The sequence below is a fragment of the Pelobates fuscus genome, chromosome 10, assembly GCF_036172605.1.
Source record: "Pelobates fuscus isolate aPelFus1 chromosome 10, aPelFus1.pri, whole genome shotgun sequence".
Taxonomy (NCBI): Eukaryota; Metazoa; Chordata; class Amphibia; order Anura; family Pelobatidae; genus Pelobates; species Pelobates fuscus.
The window spans coordinates 55,183,149-55,208,437 of record NC_086326.1 but is presented as its reverse complement, the minus strand read 5'-3'; the positions used below and the strand labels follow the sequence as shown (position 1 = coordinate 55,208,437).

At 37.8% G+C, this 25,289-nt stretch overlaps 1 protein-coding gene across 2 annotated transcripts in view; it reads right to left on the bottom strand.

The window, feature by feature from the left end:
- Window positions 1–19,107: 19,107 nt before the first annotated feature.
- Window positions 19,108–25,289, bottom strand: part of JMJD1C (jumonji domain containing 1C) — a 274,686-nt gene continuing 268,504 nt past the window's right edge. For both annotated transcript variants that reach the window (XM_063434155.1, XM_063434156.1), the window contains exons 24-26: window positions 23,009–23,185; window positions 21,931–22,062; window positions 19,108–20,141 (exon numbers count right to left, since the gene is read on the bottom strand). In XM_063434155.1, coding sequence (XP_063290225.1) covers window positions 20,052–20,141; window positions 21,931–22,062; window positions 23,009–23,185 — 399 coding nt within the window. In that variant the 3' untranslated portion in view covers window positions 19,108–20,051. The remainder of the gene's footprint in view (window positions 20,142–21,930; window positions 22,063–23,008; window positions 23,186–25,289) is intronic.

Below are 25,289 nucleotides of genomic sequence, written 5' to 3'. Positions count from 1 at the left end.
AGGATTAACGTAGAAAAGATACAATTTATCCAGGAGCTTTTACAATAAAAAGAAGAGAATGCCTTATAGTTACACAATAAAATTCTAATTTCTAAAAATGAGGAAATTCTTAAAATGCAAATGTGTGTACTCAGGCAGACAAAGTTATACTCAGTATAAAATCACAGCATTATGTTTCATAGCAGCAAATAGTCCAAGTATAAATATATAAGTCCCAAATTGGATGAATAATATATACCAGTCTTTTAGAGTGTGTATCATAAACCACCTTTGATCTGCTGGATGAAATAGCAAGATCAACTGGGGTATTTATGAATTTATATACTTTCAATACAAGAAAGATCGAGTGCAAAAGTAGAAAATTAGTGATAATTCAAAAAAATAGATCCAAAATGTCAGTAAATAAACCAAAACATGGAAATGGAAATAAAATAAGGGCTAATTAGTATTGCTGACTAACAGCCAAAATGCTTAGTCTCTCACCGAAAAAAATCTGGGCTGACAGCCTGAGAGTGATAATTGTGGCTGTAGCAATCAAAGATAAAAAATATATTGTGTTAAAGTCGTGACAGGATCCGTGTATATTTTTTTCGGTGAGAGACTAAGCATTTTGGCTGTTAGTCAGCAATACTAATTAGCCCTTATTTTATTTCCATTTCCATTTTTATGTTTTGGTTTATTTGCTGACATTTTGGATCTATTTTTTTGAATTATCACGAATTTTCTACTTTTGCACTCGATCTTTCTTGTATTGAAAGTATATAAATTCATAAATACCCCAGTTGATCTTGCTATTTCATCCAGCAGATCAAAGGTGGTTTATGATACACACTCTAAAAGACTGGTATATATTATTCATCCAATTTGGGACTTATATATTTATACTTGGACTATTTGCTGCTATGAAACATAATGCTGTGATTTTATACTGAGTATAACTTTGTCTGCCTGAGTACACACATTTGCATTTTAAGAATTTCCTCATTTTTAGAAATTAGAATTTTATTGTGTAACTATAAGGCATTCTCTTCTTTTTATTGTAAAAGCTCCTGGATAAATTGTATCTTTTCTGATCTCCATATATTTTGGCCAGTTTATCTGGGACCATATACCATCTGTTTAGGAGTTTCTAAAAATGTTCTACTATATTTAAGCAATGTATCAATTTGTTTACTTTAACTATCGCATTTATCATATCTTGCTCGGGGATTACAATTTGTAAATCTTTTTCCCACTTAATCTTAGATCTCCATAGAGAGGACTTCTGGGGGATCTTTAAAAATTCATAATATCTAGAGATATGACCTTTATATCTATATGTTTCGATAATCTTCTTAAGAATACTTATATTTTTGTTAAGTTGAATATCCAAAAATTTCGCCAAATAAGACTTAATTCTCAAATAAGTAAATATCTCCCTATTATCAATCCCAAACTCTAACTGTAATTGATTAAATGGCTTAATTTTCTCTGTATCAATAATCTGTTGAATATAAATAATACCATTATGTGTCCAGCCGCTAATATTAATATCGTCAATGTTATTATTAATCACCTCTATAGATAAAAAGGGAAATAATCTATATTCTATTTTATAATTTTTCTTGATTTTATACCAATATCTCCATATGCTGTATATAATTGTCGAATTTTCTGGGTGAAACAGGCTGTTTTTCTCTACCATTGCTTGCTCTATTTGATACCAGGCTTGGTCTTTTTGATCTATACTTAACGTATTAACAGTATGCGCCAGCATACATGCATTGTGATACTCTATTATATTTGGGGCAGCAAGGCCCCCATCCTTTCTTTTCTTAGATAGTAATTGTAAACTTATTCTCGATTTCTTACACTTCCATATAAATTTGGAAAAAGCTACCTGTATCATTTTTTTTTTTTTTTTTTTTTTTAATTCTTTATTTTTGTTGTGCATTTTATACAAAGTATTGACATACTCCACAACAGCGGGTCTGAGAATAAACTAACAGTAATCAGTGGTATGGATTCTTGCACATTTTTATATAATTCTAAATATTCATCTGGTAGGCTAGACAGTAGAAACATTTAAACCAAATGTTAAAGATAAAATTAACGTTTAACTGTGTCAGGATAGGTAGGTTAGCATGGATGTCCACAATCTGGGTCTGCTAGGCTAGGGTGTACACTGCATAGGCATCATAGATGTATTAATATAGTAGTGACTTGTTCAGCATCAGCATGCCTGGGGATATACTTACAGTGAGCAGTGGCATAAAAGCATACAAAATTAAATACAGTTCTATTAGTTATCCGATAGGCTAAACAGAGAGGGTATTTATATAAAATAAAATATTAATGAGAGGTTGACACTTAACAGTTCTAGGGTAGGTGGGTCATTCCAGTTGTCCTTATTCTGAGTCTGCTGAGTTAGTGTGCTTACTGTGCCGGCCTCATGGGCGTATATACTTAGTATTTTTTTTTTTTTTTTTTTGTCAATCTTTGTTTTATTATGGCATATGCGTTATGGGGTACAGAACAGAAAGGGGAGGTACATAGGGATAACACATGTGAATGGTAACAAGATGGTTCACATTACACTCCCAAGAAAGCCTGCCATATTTTTCTTTTTTTTTTTTAAACATGAATAATCACAGCGTTTCAAATTAGGTTAAGCGTCACAAAATAAAACATCATTAGTTAAGGTAAAAGAGTGAAGTTTAGCAGGTATCGTTTTAACATACGTTGATGCTGGCGAGCTGGTTTGTGTTTCACATTTAGGAAAAACTGCGATCGTTACTCATTAAAACATTTCGATTAATTATAAGCGATTTATAGGCGTTTCAAGCAACACAGTGTTCCTAAGCTATGCATGTAATTACAGGCTTCAAACAAGCATTCCCAGTACATATACAAGGTTACGGATAGTTACAAGCTGGAGACCAAGTGTATGGGGGATAATCCCCTTTAAATGCTAGGGTCAGACTAGTGGGCAAGGTATGTCTATATTAGGTTACAGTAGGCTCTCAATTCTAGCAGGCAATTAGGCCCAGGTTGACCCTGCTTAACATGAGATTATTTAACACGGTTCCCTGTAGGCAAGGCAGTCAGTCAGCGACCTATTGTCATTAACTGGACATGAATTCAAAGCAAATCAGACTGTAAATATAAAATTAAAATATAACGTGAAGAGCAGCTGCTCAGATCGTTAGGTGGGAAAGTCCAGCACAGTGCCAGTCCATCAAGGTAGCTGAACCGATTCCGTCAGGAGGCAAGGTAGCTGTGTCGTTGGAAATGGTAGCGCTGGCCTATTCTGTCTGAGTCCTTGGAAGCATTCAGCCGATGCCGGTCAGGATCAAGGCTGGTGTCGGACGGTTGGATGGTCGGTTGTTCGGCAGTATAGTGGGATAGACGTCGGTCCGTGGGGTAAACGTGCAGAGGGGTTGAGTGCGGTGAGAAGCTTCTCCCCAGCTCCAGGCTTTACATTGGGCCCCCACCTCGTGTCCACAGACTCGGGTACCTCTCTGGGCCGGGTCTTTCCCTTTATGGGCGCTGTGGAGGGATCTGGTGGTTCTCCGCCGCCGGCGGCGGGCGACCCTCCTGCGGTGTGGTCGGTGGTTTGGAGAGACTCTCCTGTTGGGCCTCTGCCTAGAAGGGCACTCCGCCATCAAAGGAGTGGCGGCCATGTCCGGGATCTGCCCTCTCCGGCTCGCAGTCTCCCGCTTCCCCACTACTGCAGGTTGGTTGGGGGTTTGTTGTAAACGCCGCTGCTCCAGTCTTTCCCAAAAACTATTCAGCAGGGCATCCAGGCGTTCATGGAGGGGCCGAGTTTCTACAGGCTCTGTGTTAAGGCTCATGTCGATGTCGGTCTCATGTTGCGGCCTGGAGAGATGCACTGCTGGGATTTTCTGGCAGTTGGAAGTCGGTGGCAGCTGTGGGGTGTCCGTTTGTTGGTACCTGGTTGTTTTGCCATAAGTCGTGGGCGTCTGGGCTTTGCATGTTCCCCTGCTAGTTGCGATGCACGTGGCGTCCGCCATTTTGGGTAAGGTGCCCAGGCCGCGGATCAGTCTGCGGATGTTGCTGCTGGGCCCGGGTTGCTTTGCTGCCTGCGGGGTCACAGGATGGGGACCGGGATCACCCCTGCCGGTCCAGAGGGGGGGGAACGGGGCCAGGACCTCGCCGGTCCGGTCCTCCGGCCGGGCACTGTCAGGCAGGATAGCGGGGCAGCGGCCGTCCGCCCCGCTCACCGCCGAAGAAGGCCCCATCTGGGGTGGTAGTTTCTCCCCCAGGGGACTGGAACTCGGAGAGTCAGCCTCTCCCTGGGTCCAGTGATCCCAGCACACGGAGGGTCGGTGCTGTCGGTCTGTTTTCTCAGGATAAGCCATGTTTTAAGGCTGAAATCGCCGAAAGGTGCAGGAGCTGAAGGTGCTTGCGACCGTCCAGCTCGGCGGTCCGGCCCCGCCCCACCTGTATCATTTTTAACCACGGGTTTGGGACTTGTATAGGAATCATTCTGAAAAGATAATTCCATTTAGGCAAAATATATGAACGAATAGTATTTATACGGCCTGTCCAAGAGATCTCTCTGCCAACCCATTCTTTTAAAGTCTTATTAGTATTTTTTATAAGAGGAAGGAAATTAACCTCAATGACTTTATTTATGTCTCTTGGTATTTTAATGCCAAGGAACGAAATATATTCCTTAGCCCAGACGAAATCATAAGAATTTTTAATAAAGTCTCTATCTTCCCTAGATAAGTTAGTTGTCATTATTGTGATCTTGTTGGTATTTTTTATAGTTTGAAAGTTCGCTATAATGGCTCAATATTCTCATCAGTTCCGGCAATGATGATCTAGGATTCTGCAACATAAGCATAACATCGTCAGCGTATAAATTAATCTTATGTTCAGAGTTGTTAAACAAAAAAACCTTAACTTTCCCATTTTGCCTTATGTCCTCTGCGTGAAACTCGATAGTTAGAACATAAAGCATCGGGGAAAGAGGGCATCCTTGCCTAGTACCATTCTTGATAATAAACCAATCTGCTTCTATCCCTGGGCCTATAGTCCTGGCTGAGGGAACGGTGTATAACGCCATAATGGCGTCATAGACTGTTCCTACTAAACCATACGACTTCAGTGCGTTTCCCAGAAAGTCCCATCTGACCCTGTCAAACGCTTTCTCAGCATCCAGTGACAGGGTCAGAAGGGGAACCTTTCTCCTAATCGCAACATCATGTACATCCATTATTCTTCTAAGGCCTCCTGAAGCTGCTCTACCGTGGATAAATCCGGTCTGATCCTGATGTATTAGAGCAGGGATATAAGTTTTTAACCGATCTGCTATGATCGAGGCATAGATCTTTACATCTCCATTGAGAAGAGATATTGGACGATAATTCACCCGTTTGGCTGGATCTTTATCCGGCTTCAAAATTGGAACAATGTTCGCTGGGGAATCTCCCTGGGAATCTCCCTGGGGAACACAGCATTTTCCACTATTTTATTGAATATCCTGGCAAGACGTACCGATAGGGTGTCTCTATATATCTTATAAAATGTATTTGAGTAACCGTCTGGGCCAGGCGCTTTATTTATCTGTAACTTGTTTATGGCTACTATAATATCTTCTGAAGTTATTGGTTTATTAATCTCACTCAGTTGTTCTCTAGTTATTTTAGAGAGAAAAAACGGGTCGCAAGAGTATTCTGAGAACGGACAGCAACTGAAATAGCCTGCCCTTCGGTAGGTCCCCGCTCAGAACTCAAGCTGGTTTTAGCTCATCTTGTGCCATTACAGAGAGAACATATCTGAAGCATATCAGACTGGTCCCACCCATACAGGTAGTCCAGATCCGAAATGCCAGCAAGTTCTCTCTGCACGAGAGATACAGCAACCCCAGACGATCGTTTCAGCCTTGTTAGGCATCATCAGTGAGGCATAGCTAATATCTCTCTAGGCACCGTGAGCAAGGGGTCCACGTCTGGATTACCCTTTAAACTCACGGTGCCTAGGGAGATATCAGCTATGCCTCACTGATGATGCCTTACAAGGCTGAAACGATCGTATCACTACATACATATACATACGCCTATGTATATTAATGATACGATGTAGGCAGCTCACTGTTGAGTGACCTACCCAGATGGTATCATCACATATCCTAACAAACATTTAACAATACTTGGATAGAGCAGAGAATAATAAATATGGGTCAATCAACTAAGGTGAACTTTTATGTTAGCTACCATATTATTAGAGTAATAAATCTATTATCTATCGTTATTAAAGTATCCGGCACTTTTTTTTTTTTTCCCATTTTGAGCCAGACTACTAAATGAAACTTTGTATAAGTACATTACTTTATAAGTACATTGTTTTTTCACAGCTGATATCAGTATAGTTAGTATTTAAACAATATTTAAATAGAAAGAGAGAGAGGGTCAAATCAACTAAAACAATCTCTAATTTTAAGTATCAAATTATCTAGATGATGGATATACTTTCTGTTGTTGTTAGAGTATGCAACTCCTCTTTTCATTTCTAGTTGGTGCGATAATTGTACTATAAACTGTCTGGTATCAGGTATGTGGGTTTGTTTCCAAGTTCTTGCAATTAATATCTTTGTTGCAATAAAAGAGTGAATAATTAATATTAACTGAACTCTTGGGAGTCTATCACATTTGAGGTGTAATAAGCCTACTTGTGGGCATTTTTTGACTTTGATATTGAAAAACTCAAAAAAACTGTATGTTTGGTCCCAAAGGTTAGAAATTAATGGACAGCTCCACCATATGTGTAGCATATCACCTTCATGCTTGTGGCATCTCCAACATAGAGAAGAATTAGATATAGATATTTTAGCTAATCTTGTTGGTACTAAATACCACCTATGATAGACTTTGAAAAAAGTTTCTATTAGGTTTAGACAATGTATGTGTTTTCTCAATATTTTCATAGGAGTGCACCAGTCATAATCAGTCAATACTATATTGAGATCTTTCTCCCACTGTTTTTTAGCAGTAGGAAGAATATCCGAATAAGTTTGTCTGATCAGATCTATAGCCATGGAGCAAATTGATTTTGTTGTTTGTTTCTCAAAAATCTTATATACCAAATTATTTAAACCACTATCTCTTCTTAATAGAGATTCATTTATAAATCCTCTAACTCTTAGGTAAGGAAAGATCTCTGTATCAGAAAGATTTAGGATGGATTTAAGATCCTTAAACGGCAATAAGTTTCTATTTTGGAGAAGGTCTCTGACACATAACTCCCGTTCCCCTCTCCAATTGGAGAGACTTATGTCAGGGATAATCCTTTCGATGACTCTTGTGTTTACTCCCTCGATTATCTTTGTGGATATCTTGAGTAATTTTTTAATTCGCTGCCATTCTCCAATCAAGTTAGAAACGACCATAGAATTGGTCTGCATTAAATGTATATTATAATTAGTTTTATCATCCCAAATCATAAGTGATAGATCTTTCTCTTTTATCCTTGTTGATTCTATCTGATACCAGGGTTGTCTCCTTGAGTCAGGGCTATAGAACATATATGTATATGTGAAATTATGTTAGCGCTGTATATATCTTTAATTAGTGGGAGGGCCATTCCTCCTTGATTAATTTTTTTTGTTAAAACTTGCGATTTTATTCTTGGTGATTTCCCTTTCCAAATAAAATTAGAAAAAGAATGTTGGAGCATATCCAACCATGGTTTTGGAACTTTCAATGGAATCATATTAAACAAATAGGTCCATTTGGGGATAACATAAGCTTTTATTGTGTTGACTCTTCCCCACCATGAAATTTCCAGAGGACGCCATTCCTTTAAAATCTTGTTGGTATTTTTAAGTAGTTTTAGAAAATTACATTCTAGTATATTCTGAGGGTTCGCCGTTACCATAATTCCCAAATATTGGAACTCTTTTTTTGTCCAGTGAAAATTATATTTTTCCTGGAGATATACTAAGGTACAAAAGTTTATATTAATTGTTAAAGCTATGGTTTTATGGAGATTTATCTTATAATTAGATACATCTTCGTAGATCTTAATCTCTTTCATTAAATTACCAAGAGATGTCTTCGGATCTGTTATTGAAATTAATACGTCGTCTGCGTATAGGCATATCTTTGCTTCTACTTCTTCAATTATCACACCTCTTATTCCCTTATTTTCTCTGATAGCTGTAGCTAACGGTTCAATTGAGAGAACGTATAACAGGGGAGACAATGGGCACCCCGGTCTCGTTCCATTGTTTATATCAAACCATTCAGAGCATATATCATATCCTATTATTCTCGCAGATGGACTTTTATATAGAGCCTTAATCGCACGTGCGATCCAGCCCTCAAAACCGAATGCACTTAGAACTCCGTTCATATATCCCCATCCGACCCTGTCGAAAGCCTTCTCTGCATCAATCGACAGGGTCAGAAGGGGCGTCTCCGTCAAATGAGCGTATTCAAACAAGTCGATGATTCTCCGAGAATTATCGCTCGCGTGGCGACCTCTGACAAACCCTATTTGATCTATATGTATCAAATCGGGAAGTGTTAAATTGATTCTATTAGCCAATATGGCAGCATATAATTTGATATCTATATTTATTAGAGAAATAGGTCTATAGTTTGTTATTTCTGTTGGTGATTTATTTGGCTTCAAAATAGGTTTTATGTTGGCTCTCAATAGTTCTTGAGTTATTTTACCGGATGAGGCAGCCTCATTAAACATAGCCGTCATATTAGGACTTATAGTTTTTTTAAATAATTTGAAGAATAAATTTGAAAATCCATCCGGCCCCGGGGCTTTTGATAATTGTAGATTATTTATAGCTTCTTCTACTTCCATCTGAGATATTTTTTGATTTAATTTTTCTTTTTGAGCTAATGTAATTTTTGGAATTTTTATTTTATTTAAATATTTTTCTATTGCTTGTTCTGTAGGTGTATATTGAAGATTGTATAATTTTTCATAATATTTCCTAAATGAGTCGCCTATATCTTCCGGAGATAGCAGAACTTTTCCACCATCAACAATTTTACAAATCTTATTGTCCATTTTGTTTTTCTTAAGACGGTCTGTCAGTATTTTATCTATTTTATTACTTCGATAGTAAAATTTAATTTTCAGTCTTTTCAAATTAAATTCTATTCTTTGAAGAATCTTTTGATTTATCATATTTTTATATTTTTTTATCTGAGTTATTGTATCTTGAGAAATTTTTTTATTATTTTGAGCTTGTAATTTGTATAATTGTAGGTAAAGTTCAGATATTGGCGCCCCTCTCATTTTTTTTTCATAGCTCGCAAGCTTTATAAAATAACCTCTGGTGACAGCTTTATATGTACACCATACATTTTGATTAGATGTTGTTTCAGGAGGATTTTCCTTGAAAAACATTTCAGAAAGATTTTTTATATGTTCTATATTTTGTTTTTTTACTAATAGAGAATCGTTAAGTTTCCATGGTGAAAATTCTTTTTTCCCATTTTCTTTGATTTCTACTATAAGGAGATCGTGATCTGACCATGTATTAATTTCAATTTTGATAGTTTTTATTCGTTTTAAAAGATCCAGGTCTCCCCAGCACATATCTATCCTTGCTGAGGTTTTATGGGCCGTAGAAGTATGGGTATAATTACGTTCACTGGGATGGAATATTCTCCATAGATCAAAGATATCATTTTTTTTTGCTAAGTTACTTAGGGAGGCTGCTTGGTTTACCAGGTTTCCATCTATATGTTGACCAGGTTTTGTTTGTTTATCTAATTTAGGGTCAGCCACGCAGTTGAAATCGCCCGCTATCAGGAGTATACCTTTGCGGATTGTTTCTACTCTTCTCATTATTTTCAGTAGATGTTTGACTGGGGCTTTATTTGGTAGGTATATGTTAAGTAAGGTATATTGAATCTCATTAATCTTTCCTATCCAAATAATAAATCTCCCTTCGATATCACTTTCAGAATAGTCACATGAATAATTTATCGAATTAGAAAACAATATTGCAACCCCCTTTTTTTTTTAAAATTGATCTGAAGCTTCAGCAATAATATTAAACTTTTTATAATTCCAGTGATGGTTATCTTTTTTTTTCCAGTGTGTTTCTTGGATAAAGGAGATTTGGGCTTTTTCTTTTAATAGAGTATTATATAGATAAGCTCTTTTATTTGGGGAGTTGAGTCCCTGCACATTAATTGATATTAATTTTAACATTTTTAGTAGTTGGTTTCCATTACGATCACCTTTAGTTTAGCGATTCCCATTAACCATTCCCTTTTCAACCAAGTATATATACAACAACATTTAAAAACAAACAACAAATCATTCAAGATGCTAAAAAGCATCCAAACTGTATAGGTGCTGACGATTTTGCAGCACCTCCGTATTGGAATACAACTAGATTCCAACATCAAAGTATCATATAGATACCCACAGGGAGGGGGCCTTTGTTGGAGACAAGAGGGGATAGTATATCATAGAAAAGAAAAATAGACATAAAGTTAAATTGTTCCCTGGTGTTAACACCTTGCCTTTTCTCTACTTCAAAGCAATTACGATTTTAGACTTATAGTGCGTACTTCCTGTGCTATATTACTTTAGCGTAACCTCATTTCTAATACTATATTTCTTTAACTTACAGTGTATGATTTGTCTTATTGTGTCACCTTAGGTTATAGTGCATGGTTTCATATGTTATATTTCATTAGCTTACTATACATAATTTCCAATGTTTTATAGCGTTAATTTACAGTGCCTAATTTCTAATAATATATTGCAATAATTAACATTTGTGATCTCTTACGTTAATTCATTAACCTTAATTAGCAGTGTTTAATTTATCGTGCTATGTTACTTTAACTTCCATTGTGTAGATAACCATACTACATTCCATTAATTAAAAGTGCATAATTTCTCGTGATATTTTGCGCTAGCTTACATTACTTAATTAACAGTGCATATTTTTCTTGTGTTATATTATGTTGTATTAAATCTTATACTATAATAGTCCATTATGGTATATATTTTCTATTGAGATTCTACCAAATTATTTTTAAACAAATTGTGATTCAAGTGTTTAGTGTTTGGTGGAGAATTGTGGTAAGTCTAATCTATAGTCCTATAAATAGCCTGTGATATATGGATACTTTAGGTAGGTTTCAGCTTCTTATTTTCCGTTTTTCTCTGTCTTCCTTTAATCTCCTTTTTTTTTTTTTTTTTTTTCCCCTCTTTTCTTCCTTTCTTTAATATCCTTCCAAGACTATGGTGTTAAAATGCTATTAATATGATTTAGCTTTTGATACTCGTAATGGAGTAGTAGGCAGTTTATAGTGAATGTCTGATGTTTTGATTTTCCAGTCCATTTTTTTTTCTCTCTCTATTCTCTCACATCCTCTTTCCTTCCTTTTCTTTATCTTCTTCGTTTCTTTTTTCCCTTCTTCCTCTCATTCCAATCTTTTGTTTTTAATTTTCTATTAGTTGTAGCAGCCACTCATTGGCTTTCTCATATGTTGTAAATGAGAACCATTCATTATGGTGATATATTTGGAGAGAAGAAGGATGTCGCCACCTAAACCTCAGGTTGTGTTTTGTTAACGTTTGGAATATTGGTGAGAATTTTCGTCTTTTGGCTCTTGTATAATAAGAGAGATCTGGAGTAGCAGATATCTCTTTAAATTTTCCTTCTGTTGATCTATTATTTTTTAAGGCCGACAAAATTTGGTTTCTAGTATCGTATGAATGAAACGCCACTATTACATCTCTTGGAAAGTCGTTTTTGATATTTGTAGGTTTAAAAATTCTGTGGCATCGATCCATTATTAATTCATGGGGGTCTGTTGATATCTTGAGAGTAATGAACATTTCTTTTAGGAAGTCCTTTAATTTTTCATTTGTTATACTTTCTGGAATATTTCTAAATTTTAAATTTGTTCTTCGAGTCCGATCTTCCAAGTCTGCCAATTTGACTTCCAGTTGTTCCAATTTGCGCTCCATTTCTTTTTGAGAATCTTTAAAGGATTGGATCTGAAATTCTGTATGATCTTGTTTTTCTTCTATTGTTTGTATTCTAGTTAGTACTTTAGAGATATCATTTTTAAGGTCGGTAGAATTATCCTGGATCTCTTTTTTAATCTCTTTTGAAGTGTTATCCAGCAGTGATTTTATAATTTCTATAGAGATAATCGGTGGTTCTGTAGCTGGCAGGATCATCTCATTGAAGGAATCTGGAGAAGGTTCTTCGTTGGTATCTTGAATTTTTTGAGGAGAAAAAAATGTGGAAAGTCTCTTTTCTTGTTTTAAAGATTTCTTTTCAGTTTTTGATGAAACTTTAGATTCCTGCGCTCGTTTAGAAGCCATTTTAAGAGGAGACTAAGGTGGGTATAGCTTTAAATTCAGACTTAATATCCGAGGTGTTTTTTTTTTTTTTTTTTGGAGCAGAGTTTACCGTTCTGGGCTCGCCTTTGTATAGATTTCTCCTTTATTTTCTTTATTTTCTTGCTTTTATATTGTTTTTACGATTATTTTTAACACTTTTTAACAATTTAGGCGATATATCCATTAACTGTTTTCTCGTCTTGCTCTCTTGCTTTCTTTTTATTATCAAAACAGTTGTTTTAAAGCTATCGAAATTGTATGGGAAGAAGCCCTTTGTTTAAGTATTGGGGTGTGTTGGGGTGCGGGGTATATATGGAGTATATATATTTCAATTAATTTCGTCCCCCTGTTCTTACCCCTTTGCTTTATCTTTTTCCCATTTTTCCCTTTGTTTTTTTTTTTTTTTTTTTCCTTTTCCGACCTCTTTCTCCTCTCCCTTTTTCTCTCTTTTCCCCTCTTTCTTTCTTTGCCCTCCTTTCCAGGAAAATATATTTTTTTTTCTCAAAGAAATACCTCTATGGGATGCCCTTGCCCTTCTAGTTTCTCCTTCTCCTTCGATGACTTCCTTCAAATGACCTCGGGACAATAAACGGCGCTGAGCCGAATCAGTACAGGTACGCTGGTAGCTTCATCCCTCGATCCGCATAACGGCGGCAAACGGAAGTCCCCTTCATATAGGGCAGTCTTCCTCAACTCAGTCCCCGACAGGCAAGACAAAGTAGGAGATAGGTAGTGGTTGTTTAGCAATTATTTAAGCCGACCTTCCACTGGGGATTAAGCGGTTTAAGCAGTGTGCTCGGCGTATACCGTGGTATCGTTTTGGCGTGGTTTCGTGAGGCTACTACCATGCGTCGATCATCTCCAACGGCTCCCTCCCCCTTGCGGTCCGTACACCTTCCGGTCTACGTCATCACGTCCAGTCTCTCCTCCTCCGCGACCCATTTTTTACTCTAGTTATTTTAGGCATTTTTTTTTTTGAAAAATTCTGCAGAGGAAGTTTGATGTCCTACAGATTCTAAATTATATAATCGACAGTAATAGTCATTAAAAGCTGACCCGATTTTTTTTTTCGGGCATAATAACGTTTCCTTTTCAATTTTATGAATCCTCCTCATTTGTTTTTTATTTTTCTGTTTATTATTAAACAGCCTATCTGCCCTATTGCCTTTATAATACCAATTGATCTTTAGGGATTGTAGATTTCTCTTTTTCTCCTCTAATAGTAAATCATTTTTACGGTCTTGTATTAATAGCATTTTTATACTTTTCTCCTGGGTTGATAAGAGCTTATTTTCATTCGATAAATTATAATAATCTACGTAAAGATCCTTCAGGGATTGTCCCTTCTTTTTTTTATCGTTAGCGCCTAGCTTAATTAAATAACCTCTGATGACGCATTTATATGCCTTCCACACCATTGGGAGCGAGACGTCTCCACCCTCATTTTCTTGAAAAAACCTATCTGTCATATCCCCAATATATTCTCTATTTTCTTTAGTCAAAAGAATATTATCATTTAGTCTCCAGTTGGTTCTACTTGCGCTATCATTAACTATATCCAACACCAGAATTATGGCATTGTGGTCAGACCATGTTACTTCGTCTATAAAAACTTTTTTAGTACTGTTGGTAAGGCCGACAGAGCCCAAAAATAAGTCAATTCTTGAATATGAGAAGTATGTTCTGGAGAAGCATGTGAAATCCCTCTCCAGTGGGTGGAACACACGCCATATATCCATAAATCCATATTTCTTAAGTATCCTTTGAAATTGTACTGCCTGTGAGGTTACTGCTTTATTTAACCCCGCAGGATTTAAAGTTTTCCTATCCAGATTTGCATCCAATATACGGTTAAAATCACCCGATAGGAGTAATTTACCCGGTTTTATTTTTTTCAACTTTGTCAAAGAGATCATAAAAATACTTGTTAGAGGGGTTATTAGGTGCATACACATTTACCAACGTATATATTTCTATTTGGACTTTAATCAGTTTACATGTTAGTAAATTCTATAAGTGGTTACCATCTCGATAGTCAATTGTGCGTGTGTCGGGCGTTAGGTAGAGGCTATATGGTTTGCTTGTGTCTTTTTTTTTTGTATTGCGGGTATCTTGAGATCCATAGTCATTTAATAGTCAGCTGTGTGTGATAGGACCTTACTTCCTAATTTTGTTTGGTGTTTTGTTTGTGTGGTCCCTCTCCCCCCTTTCTAACCTTTTCAAATATTTAATGCCAATACTACTTTTAATGAAATTCTAACATCGTCAAGAAGAATCTTTCAGATGTGTGACAGTCCCACATTACTAGCTTTTCTAGGTTTGTCTACTTAAAGTCTGGACCCTTGGCAGAAGTTAGGAAAGCAGAAGGCCAGCTGAAAAATGGATTGTCAAGAATTGTGGACACTGTGCTCTAGCACTTTGCCCTATAACCACGATAATGAGTTGCAATAGTTGTGTTTGGGTGCTCTACAAAAATTTGTATGCATGTATAAATTTCTTAAATTAACCACAAAATTTTGTTTTGCTCACAATTAACTGCATCTACTAAAATCTGCACAAACCTATCCTAAGCTCTAAAAAAAAATCAACCTTTCATTTACCTTTACGTCCTCGTTTCCAAACCCACATCACTGGGTTCTATGAAAGATTCCCCATACTTCATGGATCTTTCTGGTACCTAAGCTCTCTCATTGTGCAAGAAGTTTCATATTACGGTCAGCCGCCCCTGACTGTAACATCTATCATCTAGTCTAGTACAAGAACTTTCAGCTCTGGCATGTCTGTAAAACAAAACCCTTTGTGTTTATAGTTTGCTGCATTTAAGCAGCAGGTCACCAATCTCATTATGGAGTTCACCAACATGTTGATGTAGTTTGGTACTTCATGTTTCAGACATTAGGAATATTTGCATGTCAAGGTGGTAGTTTACTGTGGTCTGTTTGTCATTGTTAGCCATCTGTGCATGTATTAATTACATTGTATGAATTACTAGAGGTCATGATTTTATAAAATTATTTTACTTCTGGCCTATTCGCAAGCATTTTTTTAATTGTTACTGTATGCCCACATCGTCTGCATCTAAAAATGTACACACCAGGGTTAAAGAATGAAAAGGGTGATGGGGAGAGGAGTCAACCAATACTCTCTCATTGTTGGAAACATCTAACTTATTTTTATTTTGTAAAACTCATATATTCTGGGTACCTGGATAGGATGGTGGGATGGTTAAGCACAAACTAAAGAATACAAAAATACATTTTCTAATATATATGTATGTAAAAAATGTATCCTTTAGTTTGTGCTTAACCATCCCACCATCCTATCCAGATACCCAGAATATATATCTCTAGGTGTCACTGTATGCAAGTTAAAACCTCGTAAATGGAAGTATCAGAGTGTATATTATAGATGATTATAGAGCTGGCTTAAAAAGAAAATGAAAGTAGTGTTCGCTCAATAAAGAAACCGTCATAAAAGGTCAGCCGCAAAGTAAGACTTTGAAGTTGGATGAAAAGCAGCAGCCTGAGTTTTGCTGGATCAAAGTCTTCCAGAAGCAGATGCATCCTCTACAATTGGCTCAATACTTTCAGCTAACCACTGCTAGACAGATCGACCAAGACATCATTTAGTTCCAGGGTTTCTTTTTTCCTCTCTTTCTTTGAAAGTGTAGGATATAATTACTCTAAAACATTCAGAATTACCAACGTTTGCCATTAGTATCAGTACAGTAGAAAAAGGATTTATTTTATATACAGATTGTGGTTAAGATGAGGAAAAATAATATTCTGTCTCATTCTCCCTGCGATGCAATATATATCTGAATCAATCAGCACATACCCTGTAGATTACAGGTTCCCCTTGCAATATATTTAAAGGGTTACTCCAGCCCCTATGACCACTTCTACTTTTTGAAGATGTCTTGGTAGTAGAAGTCTGGATGTGCAGTGTTTTCTGCTTGCGTCAATTCTGTGCATAAATTACATCTGTCGTCTGGGCACAGTGCACACTGCCAGCTTAACTGCTTCTCCACTCTTGTCTCCCCTACCTCCAACCCACACTGAGAAAAGACCGCCTGCCTCGTAATCCCCTGTGTGGATACTTGTTTAAATTCTGCCCTCTCTCCTCCACATACAGGCTCTGAGCCCGTTAAATCCTCCAGCCAAGGGCCTCTCATAGAGAAGCCTTTGGGTGGAAGTCAGTGCAGCCCCTGTAATGTCAGACGAGGGTGCGCGAAGCAGTGCCGGATTAAGGTGACTAAAATCCTAATTTTTTTTTTGAGCGTTTTGTTTAGGAGAGACCTACAGAATAATGCAAATGGGACATTATTCTGAATTTCTGATAAAACTGAAAAAGGGTTGAAGAAACCCTTCAGTGTGAAGCTATTTATAATTGTTCCAGTGCATCCTTCTTTAAATTAGTAAAGATTATTTTCTGGTTACTCCCACTGCAAATCTGCAATGACTTTTTTATGGGGGTAGAGGGGGGGGGGGAAGACTTCATCGTATGTGCCTTTTTATATGCAGGGCTTCTACCATTAAAGGGACACTGTAGTCACTATAACCAATTTAATAAAAAGGGATGGGTATATTGCCTGGAGTCCCCTGTCAGTGTTAAGACCTTTTTTGAGCAGTTTAGCATTGAATGAGGGTCCCTTGGCTTACCATAGCCCTGCCCCCGCTAGGGGTGTGGCTAAGGCAGAGATTATACACTTCCTTCTATCCATATTATTACATACCTGAATGGGCCAATTGCAGTTGCCCATTGCTTTCTCATTAGTCTGAGCAGCACAGAGGGGGGTGGGCTTCTGGGGAATCTTAACTAACATATAAAAGGATGGTGCCAGGGTACTGTAGACACTAATCGCTTCAATCAGAAGAAGCAATCACAGTGCCTACAGTATTGCTTTAAAATGAGAGCAATGGGGGGGGGCGGGGCCGGCCGCCGTGCTGAACGGAAGCACAGAGGAAGAGCTCCTGAAAATTTACTAACTAGCTTCTAAAAGCCTGCAAACTTACCACCCGACGACTGACAGCTGAGCACCGGTGCAAGAAGCAGCCCTGGTCCCGGGGAGAGGCTTGCCGCGAGGTTCTAGTCCCTCGGTGGGGCGATCCACGTCAAGTAAGATGGGGAGCGCTCGGGCGGGTGGACGGCCGATGCCCAGCTATCCTGCCCACCAGCGGTACGGCGGAACCGGTAAGCTAGGGGGTCCAGCCCTGTCTCTCTCTCCCCCCCCCCCCCCCCGGGCCGGCGGGGGTGATCCTGGCCCCCACCCTGTAGTCCAGCGCAACGCGGCAAAACCATCGAGCACCCGCTCCCAAAATGGCGGAGACCGCATGGCAAATAACCCGGGCGCGAAAGCAACGTACCTTCCCCTCCTGATACCGCATGAAACGGCTCCAGTAGCTCAATGCCTGCACAAAAGGCCCACACATAAGGGAAGAGCAGCACCAACCCCTGCAGTGTCAGAGGGTAATGACCCCGAAACGGGACAGCGCTACCAGGCCCTGGTTTGCCATGCCATGCCGCTTCACCTCCTATGGGAGGGTAGAAACAAATTGCCTAACACTTTAAAATCACCATGCAGGGACTCTCCCCTCGTCTGAGATGGAAAACTGAGGGGACAGCACTCCCCCACGGAGGGAATATTGCCTCATCAAACAGACATCGAACAGAAGTATAACTACTACCAGAGTCATCATACCTTCTGTCCCATCTTGGCAGGCTGCACAACATACAGACGGGCCGCCCGACAAGCCACCACGGACCATCAACCGGCTGATGCTGGACTGACATGGAGTGGACATTTCAGACAAGCGAAGCTTGTCCTCAGTGTTGATGTCACTAATATGATCTGCTTTATATGTTTAAGATGCGTATACTTTACAGACAACATGATATGCACTGCTTAATCACCGCTTGGGCAGACAAGTAAGGCATATCACTGTTTAGCTAATCAGCCCTGGCATACTCTTACTTTTGCTTATATAATCTTAGGGAACAGACCCTGAATGATGTTAACTATAAGACACATTATGATGGTCCCTTGGCTTACTATTTCATATTGTGAATATCATCTCCTACTATAGCTCGATATCTTTACTAATCTTCTGACTTACTCAGCGAAATTCAAGCTTATGTGTGTACAACTGTCCAACTAACATTAGACCTGACACGTCTAGTACTAACTGCGAATGTTTTCAAGCTTATGACCTTTACGTTATATTATAAAAAACAAAATGTGCTGTTTACATGCCATACTGTAAGATGCAATGAATACGCCTGCAGATGCTGTTGTGGCACTGCTAAGCGGTTGTTACCTTTAGCACAAATAAAATAAAGAATTGGAAAAAAAAAAAAAAAAAAATGAGAGCAATAGAAACCCAATTGTAGACAGCATTCAAGGAGATGAATAAGAATCGGGAGAAACTGCCATAGAGACACCCGTTCGATGAATAGTCTTGTTAATTCATCTATTAAAAAAGAAAATGCATTTATTTGCATTAATATTCATTATATTGGATGGCGATAGCCAACTCTGACTGCTTGTTTGAAGATGTACAATTCTGTACAAGATATGTATTTTCTAAGTGGACCTGAGAGGTCAGTCTACTAACAGAAGCAGCAAGTCTTGGTTATATAGGAATTCCTATTTTGTAGGCTTAGTTTGAACCAAGACCATCCATTTTAATTCTAAAACCTGTAGATTTCCTAATCTGCCAGTATAATATAACATACACATCTGCAACAAGTAGATGTTTGAGAAAGTCTTTTTAATGGAAAATGTAAAACCCCTTTCAACTTTTAATGTACAAAGCATGTGTAACACTTGCACCTTTTAACAAATTAAAGCAAGCCAATGTTTTAAAAAAATACATCATTGAATGTATATATGTATATATTTACATAGCATATTAAGTTTAATATTTAGCTTCAAAAGTTTCACATAAATTTTACCAAAATGAGACAACTTGTTTCAAATAAATTACATCTTTTTTGTAAATGTCTAATTATACATTGAGTAAGCTTCAACAAAGCATTGAAGTGTCTGTCCTTTAATACCGTGTTCTATTTTAGAATATACAACGTTTACAGTTATTTGGCAGTAATCTTTAAGATTATGTCATGAATGCTCCCGAATGCAGGCAATAGCTGGTGATTTGTTTTACCCTCACAGTTACTGTCTCAATGTAGTGAAAAATATCCAAATTATTTTAGCAAACTATACAAGTCACATTTACATTTGATCAACAATATAGCGTAGAACTTTTCAAATTTTTGTTATTTTTTTCAAAAAAATAAATACATTTAAATCTTTTGACATTTTTTTTTTCACAAACTTTTCAATGTACACTATTTTACAATTGTAAGCACGTCTTGACGCGTAAACCCCCCTTTTGAATGCCGGGATGCTGTCAAGCACTGCTAATGCTTGGACCTCCGGCACTCAAATGGTAAATGTTTAACCGATTGCAGAGGTGGCCGGACTGGCAACGCACTGCAGAAAGCTGGCGGACTACCCAGCTCTGCTAGGGTCGATCACAGTAGCTGTGAAAGCGAATGTTATACTGCTGTGGTGTCAGTAACAAGTAAAACACTAGTACAGTAGATTTTCTTGGCACTGATGTTTTGCAATGCTTTGTTTAAGTTAGCGTGTTGGTATTCCCTTGTATGAGAACTTTGAACCCAGTTCAGCAAATTTAGGCTTCGTCCATGTCTTCCATCTCTTCTTCGTGGATTTTTAGTGCTCTTACCATCTCTTTCACTGAATGGTACAAGATGTTTTTAACCTATGCCAAGAAAATTAAAGGGGAGAAAATACAGGTTATATAGAGTCTTACATTCATATTAATAAAACCTATAAAGATGTATCACTGGTGTCACTAGGGAGTGTGTGGGCGGCTTTGGGTGACAATGGGACCAGTGCCACCTTAAGGTAAAACAAGTGGCTGACTTAGGGCACCCGGCCAACACAAACAGAGGATGCGGTGTACCTTGATTGGTTGATGAGGGAGATCGAAGATCTCCCTCAGCGGTCCAATGCACCAAGTATACAATGGCCCAGAGACCTTGTGATCATAGGCACTATCACTGACCAGATGATCCGAGATTAATTAACATTAATTAAAATGCCATAACAAAATCCACCAGCGTCATAATTTAGCTATTTTAGACAAAATTCATAAATTCTGTTCTCAATCCAGTATAATTTGGTGTTTAATAAATACTACTCCTATACCAGGGATAGGCAACCTTCGGCTCTGCAGATGTTTTGGACTACACCTCCCATGATGCTTTGCCAGCATTATGTGTGTAAGAGCATTATGGGGGATGTAGTCCACAACATCTGGAGAGCCGAAGGTTGCCTATCCCTGCCCTATACTCTCAACTTGGAAGCAGGCTAATAGTAAGTAAGGAACAGGGTGATGTGAAATCCATCATTTATGTCATGCCCAGCCATTATTTCAAAGCAATGCTATTTTGTGATAATTGAAAGTTGGTGTGGATATGATGGTTTAATAAATACTGATAGGAATGTTAATAATATACAAACCTTCAGAGAATAATTAAACTGTGAGGAGTGCCCTGGCCAAGTTTGCACAGGTTTGTCCTCTCACCTGGGTCACTCAGGGCTCCTGGTCTCCGTAAAAGCCAGAAGCCAATCCTGCTGCTCATAGATTGGCTAAGAGCATAGAAATATGCACAGAACTGATAATGGCCAGCTCAGAATTCTGGCAAAGTCATTAGCCAACCCAGGATCAGAGGGGTTTATATTGGCACGTGCAGATGCCGACAGACTCCAGGCACCAAAATCACTTCAAATAACTGAAGTGGTCCTGGTACTTGGAGTAACCCTTTAAGGCCAGATTAACCGACTGAGCAAAAAATGAAGTCTGCTATATTTGCCTGTTTTGCTATCTTGGTGTCAATTTGAATTCTCGACAGTTCATACAGTGATTAACGGTTAGTGTTCTTTAGATGAGGGGACTAAAATACAGCCTATTATGAAGAATATACCATGCTTGAAGTCTGGTATGCACTTTTCATCTCGGCAGGGGATTATAAGACTATTTGTCCCCATGTCTCCTCCTCCTAGTTGGATACCCAGTATAGTGAACAATGATACCATTTTATATATTGGGTCTAATTTACAGATATGTAAATTGTACCAAAAGAGTGACTATGTGACACGATGAGAAAGGGTTAAACAGATTGTGCATGGGACTCTTCACTGTCTTGGCACAATGCAGACTAAAGAAATGTATGCCGACGGTCAAAATATCTAAAATAATTACATACAGATGTGCAATTTTACATGGGAGGAATTCATTTAATGGCTTGGTTGAGAAAAAAAACGCCTTTTTCTTTTTGTAGAAGTAAAAACAATCATAAAAGAAAAAGGAGGAAAAAAAAAAAGTAAAGTTCTTGTTCCAATGGGGAATAACATTGAAGGGATATTTCAATGTGTTCCTCTTTGCAACGTGTCTCCTTTATCACTCAAAGTAATTGATTATTGGAAATGGCCAATGAGTCTGCTTTAGGAGAACTGAGGAACAATGTGTCTCGGTCATTCCTTACCTGCAATTTATCATCATAATTTATTTCCTCTTTAGAATGCCTCAGCTCTTGTGTTAAATGAAACGACTGAACAAGATGTTCCGGGGACACAAAGTCTTGAGTCACTTGGACACAGCTGTGAAAATTTTGCACCTGTTGGGAAGATAGGTGAAAACCCAATTAGAATGCTGCAGAGTAATTATATAAAATGGCAGGTTTTATTTGTCAAATAAGATCCATATAAAAAAACCATTCACTCATCTAACGCATATCAGCGTGCTTTAAGAGTTATAATGATGCTATAGGCACCCAGCCCTCTGAATCTCAATGAAGAGGTCTGGGTGCCATGTCACTGTAGTGTTACGTCTGCAATTGCAAACACTGCCGTTTCGCTAGAACGGTAATATTTACAGTGCAGGGTTTAAATGCCTCTTGAGGTGCTTCTATCCAAACAGCAGAGTAAAAATCGATTTCTTTCAGATGGTCGCAGAGACCATCTGACTGCAGCAGTAGAGCATTTTGCTGCGCATGCATGCACGCACACTAGTCTCCCAATGCTTTCCCACAGGAAACTATGAATCTCACGCTTTTCATGTGCTCTGATTGGGGAGCCGGTACCCTAAAAAGCTATAATGCCAATTCACAACTGAAGGCCACAATTCTCTCAGAAAAGCAATTGCTTTTAGTCTTAAATCCTTTCCTATGGAAAGCAGTGAATTGGACTGGACATGATTGATGTGATAATCTCAGTTTGAGAAGAAAGAGCTGCGGCAAGAATGTGGTAACTTCCTTTATTTCAAACATTAGAATAAACCTTTAATATGATAAGTTGATAAATATTATATACAGTGATGAGTTTTTTTTTTTTTTTTACCAGTTGTTACATAAAGCCCCCAAACTACATAGCAAATACCTGTGATGCTAGAGACTATACACCACACACTCAATGATAACAGTCTTCAAAAAAGAAATGCTTGTCAAATAAAATAACTTTTTTTTTAAATGAAAAAAATAAATAAAATCACATTGGAGAAAGTCTGCTTCAAGTGTAACAGATTGACCATGTATCAGTACATCTTATTGGCATGCAATGCTTTACCTGATAGATTGCTCCGGCTGGCAATATGATGGCATCTCCAAGGAACTGGACTAAAGTATAGCTTTTCACATCATAATCCTCCAACAGACTTTGCCTGAGCTTTTTATTCAGGTACCAGTTCTGGTCACGGATTGGGTCATGATCAGGGAGGATTTCTAAACATTGCTCTTTTGCAGCCTGAAATAAAATGAGGTTGTAGAGGATTGTATTAGATGTAGTGTAATAATGACAACTATTTTATTTATTAATATCAACAAAAGACAGCTTTCAAAATCTCTACACAGGGCAAAATCAAAGCTAACAGGAATAAAACTCAAAATACAACCCTGCAGTCACCACTGACTGCACAGCGTTCTGTTTAACCCCTTAAGGACAGAGCTTCGGAAGCTTGTCTTTCACTTAGTGACAACTGCATTTTTTGCATTTATTGCTGTTTGCGTTGCAATTTGCATTTGACTAATTTATTGCACCGACGCATGTTATATACCATTTTTTTAAAGTACAGAAAGGGCTTTAATTTGATGTAACATATATATATATATAAATGCTTATTTATTATAAAGAAAATACAGAAAAATGCAACAACTTTTTTTTTTTTTTTTTACAGTTTTTGCAATAATGTGTGCACAGTTAGTGCAGGTTAAGGAAAGTAATTAAAAAATAAATTCATTTAGTTCTGATTTAGAGAATATATAATGTGTCTGGGATTTTCAGTTTTTTTTGGTAGTTACAGGTCACAAAGCACAAGGAGTAAAATAAACTTTTAATGTGGAGCGATTTTAGAATTTGGTATGTTTGTCTTGTACGCTTAATAGCCATAAAAGAAAACAAAATTGCCACACAAAAGTATATATTTATATAAAGTAGACATCACAGGCTATTTACCTAAGGTTGTTTTGACACTTTCTACGTAGCCATTTCACCACCAATCTCTGCTAAATAATGAAGTATAAGTTTGTGTGCCAAAAAACACAATTTTAACAAAGAACTTCTCATGTGTATTTTGTAAAGTTGGTGTGTGCTATTCCTGTACAAAGTTTTATTTTGTGTTCAGTTACATCTGCTGAGTAAAAGGACACCCCCATTGTATGTCTTTGGCACTATTTTGTGAAGCTACAGTGCCATATAGGAGACCTGTCCTTTTCAGTATTCACAGTCGAATTTTGAGAAACTGATTTAATGAGCCTATGCTTCCATTTGGGGTATTATAGTAGTTTGACTGTTCAAAAAAACCCCACAAAGGCCTACCATTTGTAAAAGTAGACACTCCAGGGTATCTCATAAGGGGCATATTGTGCCTTAACATGCCCCCATTTTTTTTTTTTTTTACCAATATATGCCAAAGTATGTGGTAAAAAATAATTTTGTGCATTTTTTACATATGGATTGCATTTTTGCTGGGCATTTTGTATATTTCATATGTGCCACTAAGTTAAAAAAAAACCAAATTATGCTCAGCTAAGTCTTCTGAGTAAAAAGACATCCCCAATGAATGTCTTTGGCACTATTTTGTGAAGCTACAGTGCCATATAGGAGACCAATCCATATCAGTTCTTACAGAACTTTGAATTTTGACGCTGGGCCTATGTGCAATTTCCAAGCATCTTCACAGGTTTTAAATTCAAACTACCCCACAAAGGCCTACCATTTCTTAAAGTAGTGGGATCATTTTTCCGCTAGCTTGTACCAAGTGTAGTGGTAATAAGCGTTTTCTGCCTTTTTGACACACAAAGTGAGTTTGCAAACCTTATGTGTACTACCACTGTATAATACTCTATATGTTGCTCAGCTATGTCAGCTGAGTACAAAAATACCCCCGTATGTTCCTTTGCCAGGTATATGTGGACATTGGAGGGGCACATTTGGGACACAGCCATTCCAGTTTTTTTTCAAACTTTAAATTTTTACGCTGTGCCCATGTCCCATTTTAGAGTATTTTACCAGGCTGTATGATCCAAATACCACATAAAGTCATACCATTTCTTAAAGTAGACACCCCAGGGTATTTCAAAAGGCATATTTTGAACCTTAGCGTGGGATCATTTTTCCGCTAGCTTGTACCAGGTGTAGTGGTAATAAGCGTTTTTTCTGCCTTTTTGACACACGAAGTGAGTTTGCACAGTATATTTTGCAAACCTTATGTGTGCTACGACTGTATAATACTTCATATGTTACTCAGCTATGTGGTCTGAGTACAGCAATACCCCCGTATGTACCTTTGCCAGGTATATGTGGATGTTGAAGGGGCACATTTGAGACGCAGCCATTCAGTTTTTTTCTA